Here is a 21,974-nt window from a genome sequence, read left to right on the forward strand (position 1 = left end):
TTGATAGGTCTTAAAAACTCTAACTACAGTCAGTCATACGGTAGTGCTCACGCTCACGAATCTATTGATGTATAGATCTCATAATAATGATCGCAATTGAGGCGAGTTATGGAGAAAAAGACGCAAATGCTCGTCTCTTTTAAAAGCTTAGGAGAATTTTGCTCACGTTCATTCAAAGAATTAGCGATCCTACTGTAGAACGTGAGCAAAATTCTCCTAATCTCTGTTCTTTCTTACTTTTCTTTTATGGCACAGCTATGGATGTTTTTAAATAAATAAACAAATAGATAGTAAATGATGAACAATAAGTAAATAGATAAGCAAGTAAATAAGTGATTAAATAAACGAGAATTAATTAATAGATAATGAATAATAAATAAATAAATAAATAGGCAAGTAAATAAATAATTGAGTAAGTAAATAATAGATAATACATAATAAGTAAGTTGATAAATAAGTAAATAAATAGATAAGTGGATAAATAAATAAGCAAATGCTTCGAGGTCCTACGCTCAGGCGAAGGCGACAACGCTGAAACGTTCGCCTGATCGTAGGACGAAAGCCGTAATGAAGAATGTCAACAATTTTTATTCCTTTTTCACATATATCATTGAGAATCTGCAAACGTTTTGCCAAGATCCAAAGAAGATCGAAATTCCACCCCTCTGGGAGCTTTGGTTTTTTTTTTCTGGGAATAGGAACGGGGGTTCTCAAGTATTAATCACGAACACTGCGATCATCGCATTGTTGTTAGCGTCCGCAAGAGCTCGTCCACATCGTTAACATGTGAGAAATGGGAGCACAGCAGTTCGAGATTCATTCCGTTCCTACGAATCTGGGATTTACTGTTTGCGTACGAAAAAATTAACTTAAAAAATTCCGATTTTTTAAATTTCTAAATTCCCCTTAAAACAGTAAAATTCTAAATTTTCAAATTCTACAATTTCGGAAAGTTCGCGAATTATATGATAGATCTGTATTGTTATGTACTATATTATATTATTATTATTATTATATATCTACTATTTTATTACAACTTTTATTATTTATTCGCCTATTTATTCTCGTTGTTTACAACCTTTATTATTTATTCGCCTATTTATTATCGTTGTTTATTTTAATTTATTTGTCCTTCCTTCATTCTTTCGCCTCAAATAAAAAATCCAGAAAATTAAAGCAAAATTCCAAATTCTTATGGGTCCTGGTGTAGCAAAGATGAACGAAAGCATAGGATAAGGTTTTCAAAAAAAAATTCGTCGTGGGTTTTTCTCCTGAGATAAGAACATGGACCATCTTTTCTTTTTTTTCCTATTTTTGTTGTTGTTTATTTTTCTTTTTTGGAGACAGCATACTTCCTTCACTGTTTCTGAAGCAAAAGTATTTGGGAAATCATTCATAATTAATTTTTTTAAAAGCTATTTTCAAGTAATCTCATATTTCGCAGGTATTCTGAATTCGCTACACCCGAATTTATTTTTAAAGCTCCTATTTTCGGATGGTGGACTTTTATAGTTGTTTTTTGATCAAAGTCTCATTGCTCGGAAATCATCTCGTTCCCGAAAACAAATATAAAAAACCAAGTAAACATTTTAGAAAACGTAATCGCTCAGTGAGGACAACAACTAAGCGTAGATGAATTAAGTATCGCTGATTTTCTGTGGAAGTTAATCAATTTCCATCCCTCATTACAATTATCCTAAGCAATGCAGGAAAAAATTGATTCGCCCGCGGAAAATATCATTACGTAAAGCGTAGCGCACTTTTCGGTGGCGTGGTTTTATCTTTGAACTTCATACGCTCCATCTTCATTTCATCATCATTTTCTGTCCTTTTTTTTTGCAATACAGGAATGGGTTATTTTTCAAATCATTAGCATTTGATTATTATTTTGATGTTATTTCTTGTTGTTCTTTAAGACCATCTTTTATATATTCAGCCATAGTGGCCATTGGAATTCGTGTCGAAAGTTGTTGAAAATCTTAAATATTGTAAAAATCCTCTTGTAATCTGCCATATATAACTTTTAAAAATATTTGGAGCTCAAAAAAGAAGAAATCCCTTTTATTTTTTCTGATGGTAAGGTAGTTCTAAAATTCCCTTCAATATTTCTCGTATTATCTAGAAAATCTTCATCAGAAGTACTTACTTTGGAAGTTGAACGTCACTTGTATTAGAAATACTTAGTGCTTATGAATGAATCCAAGGCAACAGATCCTGTAAATGTCTTTGTCTGAAGCAGAACTGAGCTTCTAAAGCGAAGAAAATGCTGCAGAAATAATTTTTGATGGTGATGTAGAGGTTTTTTTTAGCATCTTAGCAAAGAAACAAAAAAAATATTTTTAGAAAAAGACTTCAAAAAAGACAAAAATAGAAAAAATACTTTTTTCTAAGAAATTCAAACAATTTATTTACTTATTTATACAATTTTGGTGCAAATTAGGTGTTTTCCAAAGAAAACATTAAGTGGAATATAATAATCGCAATCTGAGGCATTGTTGATGACATCTTCGCATTTTGTCAACTGGGTCAGCGGAAATCTCGGGTGCTAAATTCCATTAGGTGTGAAAATTGACTGTTACTTTGTTAGTAAGGTTAGTTGCACGATACTCGCCTAGTCATCAACAGACTACCTGCGTTTTTTTTTCTCTGCCAATACCTTTTATTTTCCATTTATATTCTCGTTGTTTCAAGGATTTCTTCCTTTAACTTACAACTGCATTTTTTCTTCTCGACACCTTTTATTTTCCATCTGTATCTTCGTTGTCATTGAATTTTCCTTTCGAATTAACAAATTTGAACTCAATCCATTTGTCAGTCGACTAGAATGAGTTTTCCAAAAATTTGCCTTGATTTGCGTTTGACTTGATTGAGTTTCCTGTAATGGCGTTAGGGACCTCCTGCATTTCTTCCTATTCCTTTGGCCTCTTTTTCCCACGAAGAGCGTTAAGGGTCTTAATGCTGATCTTAGTGCCTCTTAATTGGTGTAAAAATAAAATTAAAAAAATTAAAAAATAATAAAATAAAATAAAATAAAAATAACTAATTAAAAAATAAATAAAAGGTGCACTCTATGACGGATATGTACGGGATAAGCACTAAAGGGGTTAGAGTGAATCGTCTAGGAAGAGTAAAAAAAACATCTTTCAAATTTTACCTTTTTACTTTATCTTTATGATATAATTTTAACTTAAAATTATAACAATTAACCATAAACTATAATTGAAACTGTAATTTATAAACTTGGACTATAATTTGGTATTATGTTTCTATAGAACTATTGACACATGTTTATTTATATTTATTTGAACACTGATGCGAATAAGAATACTTGAAAGAAGTTCTTAATTGCTCAAAATCCGATATCCATACTTTTTGAAGTCCAAAATCCATACCAAATATTTTCCACAAGCGCAAAAATTTGCCATCGCTTTCCAATTTACTAACGAAACCTGGTTTAGCTTTTTTTTTGTTTTTATTTTTTTAGTTACTTTTTTTTGTTATTTTTTTGGTTATTTTCGTTATTTTTAGTTGGTTATTTTTTGTAGGCGAAAGTCTCTCGTTTCTATGTTGATAGTTATTTTTCGCGAATTTTTGCAGATTTCTCCGCAAGTGTTGTTAATGTTGTTCAAAAGCAAAAAGCTTTGAATAAATGAAAAGTAAACAAAAGTAACTGAATAATAGTGAATATAAAGATTAAAGAAAAATAAAGATAAAGTTTCTTGACAAAGTATCAATCCGCTGGGATCGACCGTGCGAGCACAGTGGACCTCTTACTGACTGCGCTAAACCCGCCCTAATACGAAAGTAATAATGAACTAGTATAAATAAAAATATGAGGGTTCGTTAACGGTTCTTTTCTATTATTATATTAAAATTAATGTGTTTTCGAAATATTCTCAAAACGTTTCCGAATCATCGACTCTAGCGAATTTGTACTCCATTTAATCGTTTAACTAGCATTACGTGAGGTGCCGTGAGGCAATTAACACTAAGTAGGCGACCCATCTGTATCTATTACGCAGAACAATCTTTGCTTTCCCTTTCTTCAGCCACTCTCAAGCTTTTCTCCAACGTTACAACGCTTCCTTAAAGGGAATGTATCACGAAACTGACACGGTACGGAAATCTCGGGGAGAACATAGGGTTTGGTTTGTAGATTACGGATACGAATGTGTCTAGGCTTAATTCCTCCTAGTTGACCTAAACAAGCGCGTGGGAATCGCGTGCTTTAGTTCCTACGAGATACGTTATAACACCCATACTTGTGCACGCTTCGGTCCCCTCAACAGCCTATTCGTTGGCTTTACTCGAGCAGGGTGATGATAGATCTCCGCCATCTTCGTCCGCTCGCTCGTGAACGCAGCGCAAGAGTGGCGGGTTGCGACTGATTTCGTAGGAAAGAGCGTCGTGTTCCACACCGTTTTTAAACGACGAATAGGGCAAAAAAATCGAAGCCACGTTCATTTTTTCACGTTCGTAATCTACAGAAATGAACGTGGCTTCGATTTTCTTGCCTACAACCCGAAATCTACTTTTTTTCCTGTGGTCTACGTACCACGTCAATTTCGTGATACGCTGCCTACGCTTGAAAAGATTCATAAAATTATTATAACTTATATAAATCAATAAATAATAAATATACTTCTCACTTGAGCATCTTACAAATTGTCACTTTTATTGAGAAGAAACTTTTTCCTTACTTCTCAGGATTAAATCGTCGTACAGCCTTTCTGCTGACCGCTTTCTTTCTGGGCTTCTGAGGTTCCATACTTAAGCAGTATTAAACTAGTACTAAAGTGATGAACGTGCGCCAATGCTAAATGCTAATTCCGTCCATTAACTGTCAGTATAACTCAACGTCATGCAGCATTCAAATTCCTTAGCCGGCGTGGATGTGCTCCTCGGCCGATGGGCGGCGGCGGCGTATCAAATTTCCTGCCAGTTGACATCCGACACGTCAATCGCCGTACTGGAAAGCCTCTCCAAACGAATCTCTTCTTTAGGAAAAAAAAACAGATTAGGTTTGAATTACTTTCACGACCTTTTTATTTGCAATCGTTTCATATTTAACCCTTTTTTTTGAGCCTCGCCACTACAGGGGCACGGAGGAGGGCGAAGAATGTTGCAGAGATGCATAAAAATCCCAGCAAAGAATCAGAATTTGATCCAATTAGGATGCGCTTCGTGGATTTTTCACTTTTTAGATAGCAACTTACCTTTTGGAAGAAAATTTGGATTTTGAAACTTTGACTTTTACTTGACTTACCCTTTGAGAGTGATGTAAACTGGCACTTCGTCAGATAAATCGCGCATAGTCCCAACCCATTGAATGGCCTGCAGAGGATGATGTTTGATTTTCGCGGCGTGATTCACACGAAGGTGCGAAAATTAAACGTTTTAAATTTTTATTAGAACTGCAAAAACTACAATGATAACAAGAAAAATCGCGCAAAATTGCCAGAAAACTATAATAATTGTTCGCTCGTATTTTCGTGGCTCTAGGATCCACCCATACGGTACCAACATCTGCTCATATGCAATTAATATACGCTACAAATATAGCGAAGATTCAGGATCGTTTACAGGACCCAGTGCTCACTTTCTCGAAATTATACTATAAATTCTTCTTTTCTATCTTTTCCCAAACTCCATTGATTCGTTCCTGTGATCACGCACTCATTCATCGACTTTTTTCCTGATCAAACCGTCCTCTTCACTTATGGATCGTTCACCAGAGTCGGGTCAAAACTGTCTGAAGCCTGGTGCAATGCGTTGGATGCAGATAGCGGCTATAAGAAAGGTGGGACCTTTGCTAGTTCTACTCATGGTTGCAGTACTGGCGGAGCTAATGGTGGTCCCATCACGATTGCAACCGCCGGGTCCACCGCGGCGTTGCGGTCGATTGCAGCCGCTTAAAGGCATCACTCCACGAATCTGAGGTGGTGCAGATCTCAGGTGGAGTATTCGTGTACGGAATGGGAGACTATAAAGAGGGGGGTGATTCCGTCCATTTCTTCCTAACTGCCGTAAAAAACGGCCCGGAAGATGCGGCGCCGCACAAGGCTGGCGCGCTCCAATCGAACCTCTTGTACAAAATGGCGCGCCAAAACGAATGAAGCCGTATCTTCCGGGCCGTTTTTTACGGCAATTAGGAGGAAATGGACGGAATCACCCCCCTCTCCGTAGTCTCCCATTCTGTATACGAATACTCCACCTGAAATCCGTGCCACCTCAGATTCGTGGAGTGATGCCTTTAAGAAAACTGCGCCATTCTGCGCATGGTTTTGACCCGACCATAGCTATTGTTGCCACTTTAAAGGCAGCATACCACGAATCTGAAGTGGTGCGGATTTCAGGTGGTCGTAGATTATGGAGACCGGGGTGATTCCGCTAATCTCTCCCTGAATCACTGCAAACAGTCCTCCCAGAATGCTGTTTTGTACGACGCCATCTATTGCAACGCTCCACCCCTTGCGCTGCCTCCGCCCTGTGATTCGTCGAAAATCACGTCCCTTACTGCCCCGATAGGCAGTAAGGGACGCTACGCGTGCAAAGGTGGCGCGCTGCAATAGAAGGCATCGTACAAAACAGTATTCAGGGGCCGGCTGCTTGCAGTGATGCAGGGAGAGATGAGCGGATCCACCCCGGTCTCCATAATCTACGACCCCGTGTACGGATACTCCACCTGAAATCCGTATCACCCCAGATTCTTGGTATGCTGCCTTTAACGTCGTTTTATCTCGACGTTTCATAGTCACAGCTGCTACTTTGTCATATGTTAATCAAGTATGCATGCTTGAATGCATGAACAGCCTTCTATAGCTAGTTCTTCATCCATTTTCTACACTGTAACGGCTGCTCATTTTGAGTTCTCTGATATGGAAGGATTTTTGTCAGTATTGAGGCTAAAAGACATTTTCAAATTTCGATGAACAGTTATCATTGTCTTCTCTCCTTTTTTTCTTTCGTTTCACATCACTACAATATTTACGGGAATCCGAAAATTCTTCAGCGACTTCGACCCGGTGCTCTCTCATTCGGGAGGCGGGAAATACGAGAATTTCCTTGAGAGCCAAAACAATAGAGGGACGTTAATTAAGTATTGCTGTTCACAGTTGCGTCGTTCCACCAATATCGGCGGCACCTACGATCTATTCGCCACGTTTCTTTGTTGACCACAAAGCATCGGGACCATAGGACATGACGATCTGAGAATAAAAATATTCATGGTGGCATCTTTTCCTTATTTTCTTTTTTTCCCTGAAATGTGACAACATACGAATTTTGGGTAAAATGTAATTATGGGCGGTGGGCGACTCGGTTTCACTCTTATTTCTGGAAGTTAAGGTCCTAAGGCTTCGTTTTGACGTTAGGATGACCCTAAGGCCTAAGCATTAGTCTTAAAGGGTCTACGTCATGTAAGGTAAAGTTACTAAGAGGAAAAAGAAAAATAGGACTTCCAGAAATAAGAGCGCGACTAAGTGTCCCCCCCCCCCCTTCCCCTCCTACCAAACTAAATTTTTCCCCAAATTTTATTCTAGTTACAGTTTCATTTACTTTTTTTCTGGAATGACATAGAAAAGAGAACTTTTTTTTTGACTAAAGCACAACACATACTGTTTACTGTGATTACCTAAGATATATTCGCTGAATGTCATGCGTATACGGTATTTCCTCTATGGATTTTTTTTTTCATTCTGAGTCAAATTCACCTAATATTCAGAATCACTGTTATACGCTATGAAATGGCGAAAATTCTACGAGAAATTTTTTCCAGGAGCGCATAGCTCGAAAAAAAAAACTCGGTTTTAAGATTTTCTTTGTAGATCAAATTTGTGTTTGTTCTTTGTCGCTTTAGATTCAATTATTAGAAATAAGTATAGACCTAGTAGAATGTGATACCTCTAAGGTAGGGAAATTCTTTTGTGACTGGAAAACGCAGTTTTTTTAAAATATAACTCTAAGAGATGCCCGCCTAAGGTGAAAGTAACACTGATCGGATCGATAGTGATCAATCTCATATCAGTAGTGCATATCTCGCACTTTGGTTATCTATGTGACTACCGATCTTTGTGTGGTGCCCGAGTTTTGTTTCTGATGCAGATATTTACTTCATTTTATTTATTTATTTATTTATTTATTTATTTACGTGTTAATAGCGAAATTAATTTTTCATTGTATCACGTAAATTCTGATTTGTAAAAAAAAAACATTACGCATTTCATTAGAAGCCCTTCTACTATGCCATTACACCCAGCATTACTAGAAAACGCCACTTGGTGGTGGTAGTAATGTAAAGACCTGTTTCTGCTGATATGTACATAGTTTATGTGATGGTGCAAAGGTAGCTGGAGGAAGTTAGTCCGATATTTTTGACTTTCAATTTTTTTTCCGAACCTTAAAGGTCTATAGTATACTCAAAACGACACGAAACACGGTGCAATTGCGTAAGCGGTTGCGCTCTAAGCGGTGCGGTTTAGCGTAGCGGTTAGGAGCGAGCGAGGACCCTTGCTATGACCGTTCATTGCTGCAGTTTGCGATGGTCCCACCTCGATTCCTTCGAGCGCAACCGCTTACGCAACTACGCCGCGCTTTATGTCGTTTTGACGCGACTACACTTCTGATATTATTCTACACGGCACAAACTAATATGGCATCTATTCAACATATAAATTAAATCCATAGATGATTTTCGAAAAGAAGAAAAAAATCGAAATTAATTAGAACTGCTCGTGGCTAACCTAAGCATTCGTTTTGCGAGAACTGTGTTCATCTTCTTTTTTTTTGAATTTTACAGTATTAGCGTTATATTCATGGTCTAGAATTGAATTTACCCTCTCATCGACATCAACATTGGATCCCGCCCGATGCCTCCTCACCCTTCCCCTCCACACGCTATTTAGCGCACCCCTATGGGTTATTGCTCATCATTTAGGGATGTTTTATGAAAATAAGATTGTATGCAAAGAATATTAGGTTTTTTGTTGGTCAGCTTTGTATTTCCTTTGAATACCTACTTCATTTTTCCTCTAAATTAACACTTTTTAGGAACCATTTGTTAGGAATCCCTTACTTGCGCTCGAGCGATCTTTTGCTTCGATTCACAATCTCATTCCCAGCTTAATAACTACCCCATCATTCTTTTCCGTCTAGGACCGTCATTGATGCCCGAAGATATGTATTTATGGGACCTAATAGAAGTGGTTCTTGATTGAAGGAGGAAAGCATCGATAAGTTCTCTATTATCTTGATAATGAGCACGGGATCATTCTATTATTTTCTGGACTACGTTAATCATTGTCATTTCGAAGTACCCTATAAATTCGTTGCGTAGGCTTCGCGTCAGTTTTGTCGGGGCGCTGATTTCGTTTTGTTCTACACTTTGCGCTAGAGACGCACTATTTGTTTTTGCAGTCATTGTCGAGTTCTTTCGAAATGACATTGAATACTATTTGCATCGCTATTCTTCTAGAATGTTCGTCAAGTCCCACGGGAACCTCCTCACATTTCGCTTAGGTGTTCGAGGTTTTTATGGACGTAGTTTTTGACTGCTTTTAGCGACTTTTCAAGTTCTCCTGCTTATCAATGTATAATCGGGTCAAAACGACATGAAGCACGGTGCAATTGCGTAACCGGCAGCGCTCGAAGCGGCGCGATTGATGGCGCTAGCAAGGGTCCTACCGGGATTGAAACCGCTCCCTCACCCCGCTTCGAGCGCGGCCGCTTAGGCAACTGCACTGTGCTTCATGTCGTTTTGACCCTACTATTATTACTACTTACTATTATTATTACTGTTCTGTTTCTGAAGCGTCTCAGCACAATAACTTTGTTGCTATTTTTCGTCATATTTACAATTACCAGTTAACTTTACTACATCTCCCTTCTTCTAGACTTTCCTATCGTCTTCATTTATTGATTTATTTCCTTACTAGCAACATCTTGGCGGTACTTAATTTTAGAGCAGAACAGTAAAAAAAAAAACCATTCGTAAGTATAGCCGGGTCAAAACGACATGAATCATGAGTGTAGTTGCGGAGCATTTGCGTACGCGCTCGGAACGGCGTGGTGGAGACAGCGGTTGGAACCGAGGTGGGACCGTCGAAAATTGCAGCGATGGGTGGTGCCAGGAAGCGTTTCATCACGCTGCGCTCCACCGAAGCGCCTCGAGAGAGGCCGCGTACGCAATTGCGTACGTACTTCATGTCGTTTTGTCGTTTCTGTATGTTTTCTACTGATAGTTCACTGTAACCCGTTATCACACCCGGAATATTATCACATTCACCACTCTTTAAAAAATTGCTGCTTTGCAGCTATTGATCCATGCAGAAGTAGGATCCATGTTTTGTAAGGATCTTTGTTCTTATGTCATCATATGGGCTCTATGCAGATGCATGTCACTTTTTATGGAAAGAGAACATTTCCACTTGCTAGAAGACGGATTCGGAGTATTGAACAGAGATCGCGTTTGGCCATTTGTTATTGACTATTTATGTAAATCATTAATTAAAATGTTGCGGCGTGATTTATAATTCATTTAAGTTCTTGGTCGTTATTGGATAACAAGTTTTGCCCGTTGTTGTTTTCTCTCTAGGTACAGTCACAATTCCTGTGGGAAAAATTCTGAGTGTTGTATAAATGCATCCAGGTAAAAACGTCCTAATGCCTAGTACAATGAGGTTGATGGGTGGGTATCGTTAGGTACACACAGCTCCCGCGCTCGCAGCTTATCTTTAGGGGAAATGACTGGCAGTTGCGATCGTTAATTGCGCTCCTGAGCAGTTATCAGCTTCGCAGACCATTGCGCTGCGTCTGTCTCGTGCTCCGTCCGTCAGAGTCCCTCCCTTCCTCATGTCTCTGTAACGAGCATCGTTCGTTTACCTATTAAAGATATATAGAAAGATTACATACGAAATACCAGAAAGAGAAAATAATTGTATGTTTTAAAGGAAAATAGGAAAAGCCGAGAATTCGAAAAGTTGTTGCCTGATGACTTCAAGTCTCCCCACAGTGCGCACACAGATCCAGTCCAAAATTTAATCAAAGTGTGAGGCGATGAAAATGCTTTCAAATGTACCGTAGTGCAAAGTTGGTTCAAAAATTCCGCGCCTGACTGAAGGGTTCGCCAGAGTACTTTAGATTCCGTCAAAGAAGTTCCTACAAACAAGGCGAGGAAGTATCAGTTTTTTGAATAAAAAAGAAGATATTTTTGGAAACTAGTTCTCTGGGGAATTCATCACGAAAGCAAGGAGTTTTTGAAACACTGATGAATGTTGGATGTTCTGTCGTATGCAGATACAGGCGACATGTTTTTTGATCTTCTGAAAAAACACACATCTTTGGAACTGTGATGAAAGAGTTCAGTCTCATTATTAAGATACAGAATTATATGATTACAGAAGCCGTTTATAGAGGAGCAGACTTTCAAATGGTAGATAAAATAATTATGGTATGACGAAATGCGAGAAAAGCGACAAAAAAGATAGCGTGTAAATGGTGGTTTGAAATAAACGTAATCTAGGTTAACATTAGAAAATGTCAGATTTTATCATATTTCGGAGCCGCAATTCAATACGGTGATGTCTTTAATAAAAGTATCATTAATTCCCGACTACTACAATTGCTAAGTATAATAACCATCACAAAGCTCAACATTTTGTAACGTTTTCAGCTTTATGTTTTCTGGTGTTGTTCTGTTCTTAAAGAAATTTTCTACGTTTTTGCTCCATTTTCATTTTATGCTTTTCCACTTTCTACGTTGCTACGTTGTTCCTTTCTTGTTCTTTTGAATCTTCCTAGAAGCCAACTCTATTACGTAATTGCAATACAGGGACAGCGCACGACTTCAGTGACATGATGATAGCTGGGCGCATAGGTGCGATAGGGAGAAGCCAGACCCTCCTCAGGTGAAGGGGATTTAGCTGATGGGGTGCAGCTCAAGTGAATGGGGTCCTTTCGCCAACCGTTTGAAAGTGAAGGTGGTTCCTTCCCCAACCGTTCAGAGGCGAAGGGGGGCAGAGCACCGGCTCCGACTATCACATCTATTGCTGGGCGTGGCTTAATGATCACAGATAGCCTAAGATATGCCGGCTCTAGTGTTCCGACACCTACTTTGGTAGGCACTTACTAGCCTGCGGCTACTAACGACTGCCTCCTGGAGTTGAGCGATAGGTTGCGATCATTTCAGGGACCTCACTAGTTCCAATCGGACAATGCGGGCTGCGCTTAGGACCCCATCGCGCATCTTTTAGCGAAGACACTTACGCATTTCCACCGACCTTCAGTCGTTTTGCAGTAAAGTCAAAACGACATGAACCAGAGTGCACTTGCGTAAGCGGTTGCGCTCGAAGCGACGCGGCGAAGCGTAGCGGTTGGAATTTAGGCGAAACCTTTGCAGGCACCGTTCCTCGCTTCAATCCACGTTGGTCCCAACTCGATTCCAATCGCTCTCGCCGCTGCGCCGCTTCGAACGCAACCGTCTACGCAACTGCACTGGGAATCATGTCGTTTTGACCAGACTATATATAGTTGGCTATACTGTATGGTGTGTATACTGTACAGTCGACGCCGAAAATGTTCAACTTCGTGACTGCGATGTGCGTCACGGCCACACGGTTGAACACATTCGGCACGGACTATACTGTGTATGACAGGGTCCTCTGGCCTACTCTACAATGTACACTGACACTACACTGTAAGGCAAAAAAAAAGGAATTCTACTCGAACATTGCTTGGCAAGGTCTATAAGACGCTCGAAACGAGTATAGTTACACTTTCTGCGCTGTAACTTAATTTTTGCCCATTTATTTTCCTGCAAATGCTGTATTTATCCGACTCCGGCAAATTTTTGCTCAATTGGCAGGTTTGAAAGATCTCTTACTGGTTACTGGTTACTATGTAAAATAGGTAGTGATGATCTGAACCACAAATAAACCTGCGGAAAAGGTTCCAGGAAATTGCTTTTACTTCCGATTATGTTGTAAAACTTTGGATTTGCGCCAGCCTTTTCCTTCTTTTTCCTTATTTCTGATATTACATAATGTTTTGACGTTTCAGATTTGTGACCTTACGGGGATGAGGTCAGTCACTATAGAATCGTTTGGAGAGACACGCGATGAACGGCGAATAGTTCTAATACGAATCACGAATGGTTAGTTAGCACAGCTATTTCTCTTAGTTCAGAAGTTAGAGTCACTTCAAATAAGTTAAATTTAATTACATGTTTCTATTGTAAGAAATTGGTTCCCATATATTTCGACACTTTGATTTTTCTACTGATTGTAAGTAAAAAGTAATTCTTGCCAGGAAGTATTCAAGTTTCCATTTTTTTTCACATTAAACTTATCTTAAAATGGATTTGAAATGAAGGATTGTATTTAGATTTTCGGTTTCGTTCGTCAAATTTTTGCTTTCAGTTGCATTTAAATGATATTTATGAATGAGAAGTAGGTGACTTATCATTCCTTGCTTCAAACACGTCAGTACTAAACCTTAAAACAGCGACTTTTTTCCCTGATGGGTAACAAGTGGAGTTTTCAGCTGTTTTTTTTTTTGCTGCACTAGATCCTTTCTAGGAGAATGTGCCTATACATTGATCGTATTGTAATCCTGGTGAGTCTCTGCTCTGTTGACGGAAGTATTACTTATTCATTTCAAAGTTTTCACAATTTTAACAAAAAGGATGAAATAGCGAAACGCCTAATGTACCAACTGAAATCCCAAAAAAAAAAAAGTTGAATTTGGAATTAGGATTTGGATGAGGACTTTTTTTACTCTATTTTTTAAGCAAATGTTTTTAAGAACCTGAAAAAAAAACAGCGAGCGACATATCATATGGAGTGTTTTGTAAAAAATAGAAATATTTTTACAGTACACTTCATATGATGTGTCCCTCGTAATCGTTCATAATAAATGGACATAATACTATGAATAAATATGTAGAAGAGACTGTTTTTGTATCATTATGTGCCAGAGGGCATTATAGAAAGGTTATAAGAGATATGCCTAATTACTTATTAATTATTCAAGGATGCGCTAATTAACGAACACAGTTTGGTGGAAATAAGCTTCAATTTTGACTTAAAATTCAGGTAACGGAATGCGCTTGGAACTGTTAAACCTCGGCGCAACTGTTCGATCCATCGTCGTTCCCGACAGAGAAGGTGTGATGACGGATGTTGCACTAGGATTCGATTGTGTGAAAGGTGAAATCATCTGGAAACTTCTTTTTACCGTTTTCTATAACAACACAACACTAGTTGTGTTCTCACTTCTTTTCTGCTTGTATTATTTAAATTACACTTCATCGGTTTGTTTTCGTTTTCAATTTAATTCATTTATCACTTCATGGTCTTTAAACAAGGGATCTCTATGCAGTTAGTAACATAACACCCGTAAATGACCATAACTTCAACCTTATGCCCACATTTTGCATTTGTATTTTGTCACCTCAAAAATAAATAAATATTTGTATTGTCACCTCAAAAATAATTTGGAAAAATAATCCGTAGGTCAAGCTTTTAACCTGCGTCCTTGCTAAGAGATCACTCAAACTTTCTGTGGATAAAGTCTTGATTTTTTCTATAACTTACAAAGCGCAGGGTACATCCGTCTTTGAAATAAACATATTTTACTAGTATAGAATGCTGCGCTTGCTTTAGTACTGTGCGGCTTAGTGTCTAATAATCTAATCTACTCCGGATGAAGATATGGTAATATTTCAAGTTCAAGGTGTTTGCCACATCATTATGCTGAGTACATTTGAAAAAAGTGATCAAACATGTTTCTTTTTTCGGATGTATCATATTCGGGATAAAATTTGGTTGGACTCTGACGCGCCAGGATCGAACAGTACTGGTACTGTAACAGCGAAGGCGCAATGACGCAAAAACGTCCATAAAGCACAAAAACTGTTCTCAAATGGCTAATGGCTTCCACATTTGAGAAGCATTTGAGAAAGCGATAGTTCATTAATTGACAGGTCATCACTGGAAGTGAATAGATGAGGCACTCGGGTCTGTGAAATCTGAGCACCATTCTTAGAGGATCAACGACATATAAGTTAAAGTTGCTAAGAAAAAAGGAAGACAGAGCTTCAACTGCTACTACTTTAAGTTCATAACCTATTTCTATTTCTATCCTTCCATACAGGCTTACCAGGAGTGAATGGCCAAGTCGTATCATGTAGTTTCTCCAAAGAAAAAAAAAGGACCGAAAATGGCCTCTACACCAATCCAAGATCAGCAAACATACATGCAACAACTTTTATTCACACATTTTCGATTTGTACTCGCAAGTTGGTGGCCCTGAAGAGGGCCGTAGGGTTAGCCTTTATATAGGGTGTTCGTGTTCGCCTGCTTCGTGACTTTCTGAGGATTTCCACAGTGGTTCATGATAGCTCCTTCCACAGAAATTCATGTTCTGCGAGGCATTCGTCAAATTCCTCCATGGATTTCGATGCAAGCTCCGGCCAAGTAGCAGTGAGAGTGAAATCACGGAAGGTCAGGAAGCTGGCGGCGGCCATTGCGCAGTTGAAACGTTAGCGACCAGAACTGGTTCCGCGCGCCATTACAGTATCAGTATTGTTCGATCCTGTTGCGTCAGAGTGCCCCCGAGCCCCAGCTACATTATACCCCATATTTTTGTAAGTGAAAACGCCTCTCTCGGGTTCTTAATCTCATTTAACCTAATCTTTTTCATAACTCTGATCTACAACTACTGCCTAAATGTTTCTAAAATTCCCAAATATCTATTGTTCAGCCTATGAAGCCGATCCGCTATTCATTGGATCTACGTTAGGGAGAGTGGCCGGAAGAATCCGCAGTGCACGTTACGCTATTGACAGTCGAGAGTATTTCTTGGCGCAGAACGATTACCCACATCACCGTAATGGTGGTGTGAAGAGTCCACTGAGCAAGGTAAACTTATCTAGGTTAACTTAAGTGTTAGTGAAAAGAAAAACAAAAAAAAAACAGTATTTTGAAATTCTGTAAAATTGATTTTTTATTCAGAAAGTTTGGAACTACACTTTACTGGAAGAAGGGAATGGAGTCGTGTTTACCGTTAGATCACACGATGGTGAGAGAGTTTCACTTAATTTTTGCTTCTTTTTATGCTTACTATTGGATGGTGAGATTTATGGAAAGAACACATACACAGAAATCGCAACTCATGTTATCTAATTGAGTGGAGACGGATTTCATGTTCTTCTATCCTTGATCCTGGGCATTCTTCGTGTATAATGAGTGGAGACGTTTGGGTCTCGCGTGACGACACTCCCTTTTCCCCCAATCCCCAGATTTCCTTAATAAAATGTGTGTGCATGAGTTTGAGGCATTTATTGTTTCTTGTCTATGAATCAGGCCGTATTCCTGTGCGCTCCATTCAGTATATATTTAAGGTGAAGAAGGATATCCGGGCAATGTGAATATTCAAGTCTCCTATGTACTAACCAATCACAACGAGATTCTTGTCCAGTTTTCTGCGAATACGGACAAGTCGACATTAATGAATCTATCCAGCAATTTTTACCTGAATTTGGATGGAGAGGTAACACAGTAACGTTATTCTATTTTTTCTTCATTCTGTTCGTCTGTCATGACCGTCTGTCATGAGCGATAGTATTGTCGTGATAGTAACAGAACCTTTTTATTTTGAATACTTCTTTTTTTGTATTTTTTTGTTCTGTCCTTTATTTTCAAAGGGCAAAGTGAAAAAAGTAATCTTTGAATAGCTGATGAAGAAAATCACATCTAAATTTGAACACTCAGGATATACTTTGTTGAGATTGATACAAATACGGAATTAGAACTCATATGAACATTCCAAACCACTTTGTCGCAATTTAAAGAGGATTTTTCAGTTTATTTTTGAGAGGACTGATTACTTTCTTCTTTGTCCATTCACATATTTACTTATCTGTTTGTCCGAGATTTGAAATATTGTTTTTACTCAACATTTGAAGCAGCTATTGAGCAATTTTACGAAGAGAGATCTAACATGAGCATTTGGATCAGACAATTTTTTTATACTTCCATCGCTTATGGACAAACATGCACACAACAAAAATTGGTTTGTTTATTTTCTTGAGACTGAACCAACCGGTGATTTTCAGGGTTGCACGCTGGATAATCACGAGCTACAGGTCACTGCCACCTCATACTTGGAGACGGAACAGGATGGTACAGTAACAGGTCAATACTTATTTGTGCTGGCTTGATCTAGCAGTTCAGATTTACTTAGTATAGGCGAGATAATCGATTTGCCATCGACTTCACGTGATCCACAACCAATATGTCAGGGCTTTTTGGACAAATTTAACCACATTTATTGCTTCGACCCAGTGCAAACAAAATCTGCGAAGAAATTCAGGCATATGATGAGGTATGGAGTGTTGAATGTTTTTGTGAAAAATCGTACCAACTGAATGCACATCTGTCACATTTGTGCCTCGCTGCTGCTTTTCTATCTCGTTTTTGTGTGTATTTGATTAAGTTGGCATTAAAACAGCTCAAATATGGAAATTTTTGGAGATAGTCGGGAGTAAGGAGAGAAAGTGGAAGTCGGGGATATTTTTATTACCTATTATTTCTTTATATTTGTTTAGTTATCAGCCTTAGATTGAAGTTTTATAAACTGGATTCAGGATATTCTCGAATAAATCCGGTATAGATCTCAATGTGACGTCAACTTTAAGGTGAGTAGATACTGATGATAATGTTAAGTTAAACATTTCTACCACAATTTAATTACATATTCTTGTAGCTGCTTACGATTCGACACCGGTTCGGAACTAGACACATGTGTGGGTAAGCAGGGAAAGACATATAGACAAAACTCAGCGTTTGTTGTTGGTTGTCGAGGATTTGAAGACGCTTGTAATCAGGTGCAGATATTTGTTGGAGGGAGGGATACGCAGAGAAATGGGCAGGTTGCTGAATAAGCAAGGATTCTATTTTTTTTTCTTTTCAGAGCCATTTCCCACCGATATCACTGCGACCGGATCAGCTTTATCAACACATCACCATTTATCGATTTTCACTGGTAGAATAAAGATTCTTTCTTCTGTGCGAAGTATATGTATCGATCTAATAATTCGATATTAATGGTAATAAATTTGTAATAAATATTTTTTGATGTGGATTGTCGTCCCACGCTGTCAGGTAACGGAATGCCAAAGTTTTATTTTGCGTGACTTTTAACCTTCGACCGCCTGTGATTGGTTGTAATTGGCGAGTTCTGCGTACAGTATATATTCGATTTCGCTCGAATAGATCCGAACAGAGGTTTTCCTTATAATCTGTCAACTATTCTGAACCACACCCTGAGCCAAAACTACAGTTGGATTGTACTCTGGTTGGCTAGAGAATACTGTAAGATGAGAAGCTCGTTACCTGCTGTGATGCTAACGCTAACATCCTGGTGAAAATTTATTCCATAGTTGTCTTTACACAGAACCAGTAAATGAATACCCGTATAGAAATCACAATAAAACTTATTGACATCATGGACGCCTAGGCTGTTGTCTCAAAACTAATGCGTGAATCAGTGTTGGTGAGACATGAGGAACAGTTGTTTGAAATAATAAAATTTAACGCCGGATATCTTCAACCAAGTTGTCGCTATTATTTTCTTCCATTTGAAGTAAGAATTGAAAGGGAATGTGTGTCAAGCGGAGAAGCAACGTGCCTTGTAGCAGGTATGTCGGGTGTTCATCTAGTTGAAGGCTTCCGACACCGATTATACATGAGATCAGAACACAACATTAACAGCCTTAAATTTAGCTAATAGTGAAGTTATTAGATTGTTTGGGTTTTAGACAGCAGCTATGGAATTGTAACGATACCGACTATTATTTGTACATGCATACAAAACGTTCATAAATTGGTTACTATTGTTAGTATTATCGTTGTTATTGTTGTTGATCGCTATCGATTCCAGATACGATTCCACAGTAGAGCTGGATGTGACGGAATTCTAAAACATGGATTATCTTTCGAAGGTGAAGTCCTCTACGATATACAGTCGGGTCAAAACGGCCCAAAGTTCGGTGCAGCTGCGTGAGCGGTTACCTTTGAAGCAGCACGGTTGAGCGTAACGGATTTGGGATCAAGGGGAGGAACTTTGCTGGAAGCACACATCGCTGCGATCCGAGTGAAGCTAGCGTGGTCCCACCTGGATCGCAACCGCTCGCTTCAGTGCGCAGCCGCTTGGCCAAAACTTCAGGTCGTTTTTACCCAGACTATGGGTTCTTTACAAACAAGCATGTCTAGTTGCCGCAGAAGTTGCCCGATTAAAATTGATAGATCACTATGTTCTTTTGAGAGGAGCCTTTTCTGAGAAATCCGCGCTTATTATTATTAGCTTAGGTGACTATCAGAAAAAAATACGAGGATTGAGTTTTTGTCTAACAGTTTGTTTGCCATAGACAAACAGCTGAGATTAAACGATTATTATAATCAGAAAGAATATGTGTCCTAAGAACAACTCCAGACCATTACGTCTTTTTTAGATGTTATTTTATGGCTTCAGTTCCTTAGGAGGCCGATTCACATAAAACCATTACTCAAATAAGGAAGTCGAATGATTTTTCTTTTTCGAAAGGAAGATTTTATCTCCTACTATTATAACTTATTCTAATTTTTTCACGTAAAAGAACTTATAGTATTGATCTTCTTTTTTTCGAGATTACAAACTTAACTTTCGTATCTTAATTAAAAAGTAGTAGGTGAAAACCTTGCTGACAGCCTTTTTTGTAACGGAGTCCTCCGTTCATTATTCTTATTTTTTTTAAAAGCGAAAAGAGTAGAACAGAGGCAAAACGGTTTCGTTCTCGTTCTTCTTTGTAATTAGAACCTAATTATTGGTTTGAGGGATAATTCGTGGCCGTTTGATTTCCTTAGATCTGGAAGTATACTCAAAAATAGAAGGTATTAGGAAATTGTTATATCGGGTTTAATAGACGGTTTCTCGCTGAATAAGAAGGTAATACTGCAGTTTTCTTTCAGTTTTACTGATTATTGCTTTCTCAGATCTCTAAAATGTATTGGAGTGTCAAATGGAAAAAAGGGGCATTTCCGACACCATTTGCTCTTGCACTTAGTCGAGATGACAAAGTCGCTAAAGCTTGGATTCGGTGCAAGAGAAAGAGTGATGCTTAAAGGCATCACCCCACGAATCTGAGGTGGTGCAGATTTCAGGTGGAGTATTCTTATAAGGGATAGTAGATTATGGAGAGGAGGGTGATTCCGTCCATCTCTTCCTAATTGCCGTAAAAAACGTCCCGGAAGATGCGGCGCCGCACAAGGCTGGCGCGCTCCAGTCGAACACCTTGTAGAAAAAGGTGCGCCAGAACGCCCAAAGCCGTATCTTCCTGTCCGTTTTTTTACGGCAATTAGGAAGAAATGGACGGGATCACTCTCCTCCCCATAATCTACTATACCGTGTACGAATACTCCACCTGAAATCCGTACCACCTCAGATTCGTGGAGTGATGCCTTTAAAAACACAGCTCGATGTTTACCTTCTCGCTTCGAAAATGAGGATTTTTACCTCGATGACGGTTCACACTCCAATCAACCAATTGTCATGGTTTGGGGGGAATCCATTGTTTTCTTTTTCTGAACTACAAGCTAGTGCTATTACCACAACATTCTGAGTACTATACTCTCCGTTGTTACTTCTCCTATCGTTTCCAATGTCTTTCACCCATCACTCGATGTTTTTGGATCCTTTACGTTGCTGTCATAATGTTTTTTCTTACTGTATCTTTTTTCCTTCTGTCCTTTTCTAGGATTTTGAAGGTTTTGAAGTCTAATGATGCCCTCGATGCACAACACAAGTCTCACGAACGACATTATTTTGAACAAATGAAAGGAGTAGATGTGCAGATTGACCTAGAAAAGTTAGAAAAGGACAGGAGACTCCACCTCAGTGGTCTAAAAAAACAAGAATCAATACAGTCCGAGAAAATTACGACACAATTTTCTCGTAGGGCGAGAAACTCTCTATCGAATGATAAATTGCATTTCTCCTTCACTTCTTATTTCTATGTACATTTTGAAGTAGGGGAAACGCCAAGAATCATTTCTCGATGCCACGTAAAACAGATTAATTGCTGGAAGGATTTGCACCCTGTACTCAGTGCAGGTGCAAATGAAATTTCTGTTTTCTTTCGTATGATTGGCTCACCTTCGTATTCCCTCTTGATTTGGCCCGTATATAAGCGACAACCAGTATAATAATCACTGCACTTAACAATAAGGCAACAATAGATGCCGCGATGACATTGAAGAGCGACAGCTGTGCTTCCGTGTCCTGCAGCTGAAAGTTTAAGAACTATAGTGTATTCGTGATATGTACTGTATTTTTGTGTGGAAAAAGAACCTTTTCTAGACGTAGCTACCATTTCTATGTGTATCTTTTTCTGATTTCCCCTCTCTCTCCGAACGGAAGATAGGAAGACGACACCCAGGAAATGAAGAGGTGAGGACCACAAATGGAACAAGAGAGAAAATTAATATATGTATAGATGCTGATCGAACGTATTGAACTTCGAGAAGAAGAGAACTCGCAACAAGTACTCATTATTCACTAATTGCCATAATACGTAGTCATAGATTACAAATTGTAAGCGATTAACTTGTTTAGAATTCTTCATAATAAAATTGATAAACGTCTGATAAACTTTGACTGATAAAATTGTGCCAGACAGAGGAGAGAAGGACTCACTGCCAGGCTTTGACAGTAAGTTCTTCTCTCCTTATGTGTTTAAGAAAGTTTTTGTGCAAAATAGTTGACCTATTCGTAGTCAGCGTTTGTGTGAACCTTCACAGGAAGTCATTGAATCGTCGAGTTAACAACATTGAATAACCCAGGGAACCCCGTACTTTAGAAGAAAACATCTATCTTGTAATCATAATTGTCAAGTGGTCCGGGTTTATTCTCGCTATATGCGCCTATAACGAGAATATTCTTTA

At 38.7% G+C, this 21,974-nt stretch overlaps 2 protein-coding genes across 3 annotated transcripts; one reads left to right on the plus strand and one right to left on the minus strand.

The window, feature by feature from the left end:
• Positions 1-5,719: 5,719 nt before the first annotated feature.
• RB195_013199 (uncharacterized protein) lies at positions 5,720-18,048 on the plus strand (the record flags this gene model as incomplete). Its single annotated transcript, XM_013442567.2, has 11 exons — positions 5,720-5,800; positions 13,054-13,147; positions 14,088-14,201; positions 15,757-15,914; positions 16,008-16,074; positions 16,397-16,545; positions 17,111-17,189; positions 17,244-17,379; positions 17,642-17,692; positions 17,761-17,881; positions 17,968-18,048. The coding sequence occupies 11 exons, from the start codon at positions 5,720-5,722 to the stop codon at positions 18,046-18,048; spliced, it is 1,131 nt and encodes a 376-aa protein (XP_013298021.2).
• An 859-nt stretch (positions 18,049-18,907) lies between these two features.
• On the minus strand, positions 18,908-21,403 carry RB195_013200 (uncharacterized protein; the record flags this gene model as incomplete). 2 transcript variants are annotated; one of them, XM_064202902.1, is made up of 3 exons in its annotated part: positions 18,908-18,972; positions 21,187-21,312; positions 21,382-21,403. In XM_064202902.1, the coding sequence occupies 3 exons, from the start codon at positions 21,401-21,403 to the stop codon at positions 18,908-18,910; spliced, it is 213 nt and encodes a 70-aa protein (XP_064058782.1). The 2 variants fall into 2 exon arrangements, with proteins under 2 accessions (XP_064058782.1, XP_064058783.1); XM_064202901.1 differs by having other exon boundaries at positions 21,187-21,318.
• Between the last annotated feature and the right edge of the window lie 571 nt (positions 21,404-21,974).

The sequence above is a fragment of the Necator americanus genome, chromosome V, assembly GCF_031761385.1.
Source record: "Necator americanus strain Aroian chromosome V, whole genome shotgun sequence".
NCBI lineage: Eukaryota > Metazoa > Nematoda > Chromadorea > Rhabditida > Ancylostomatidae > Necator > Necator americanus.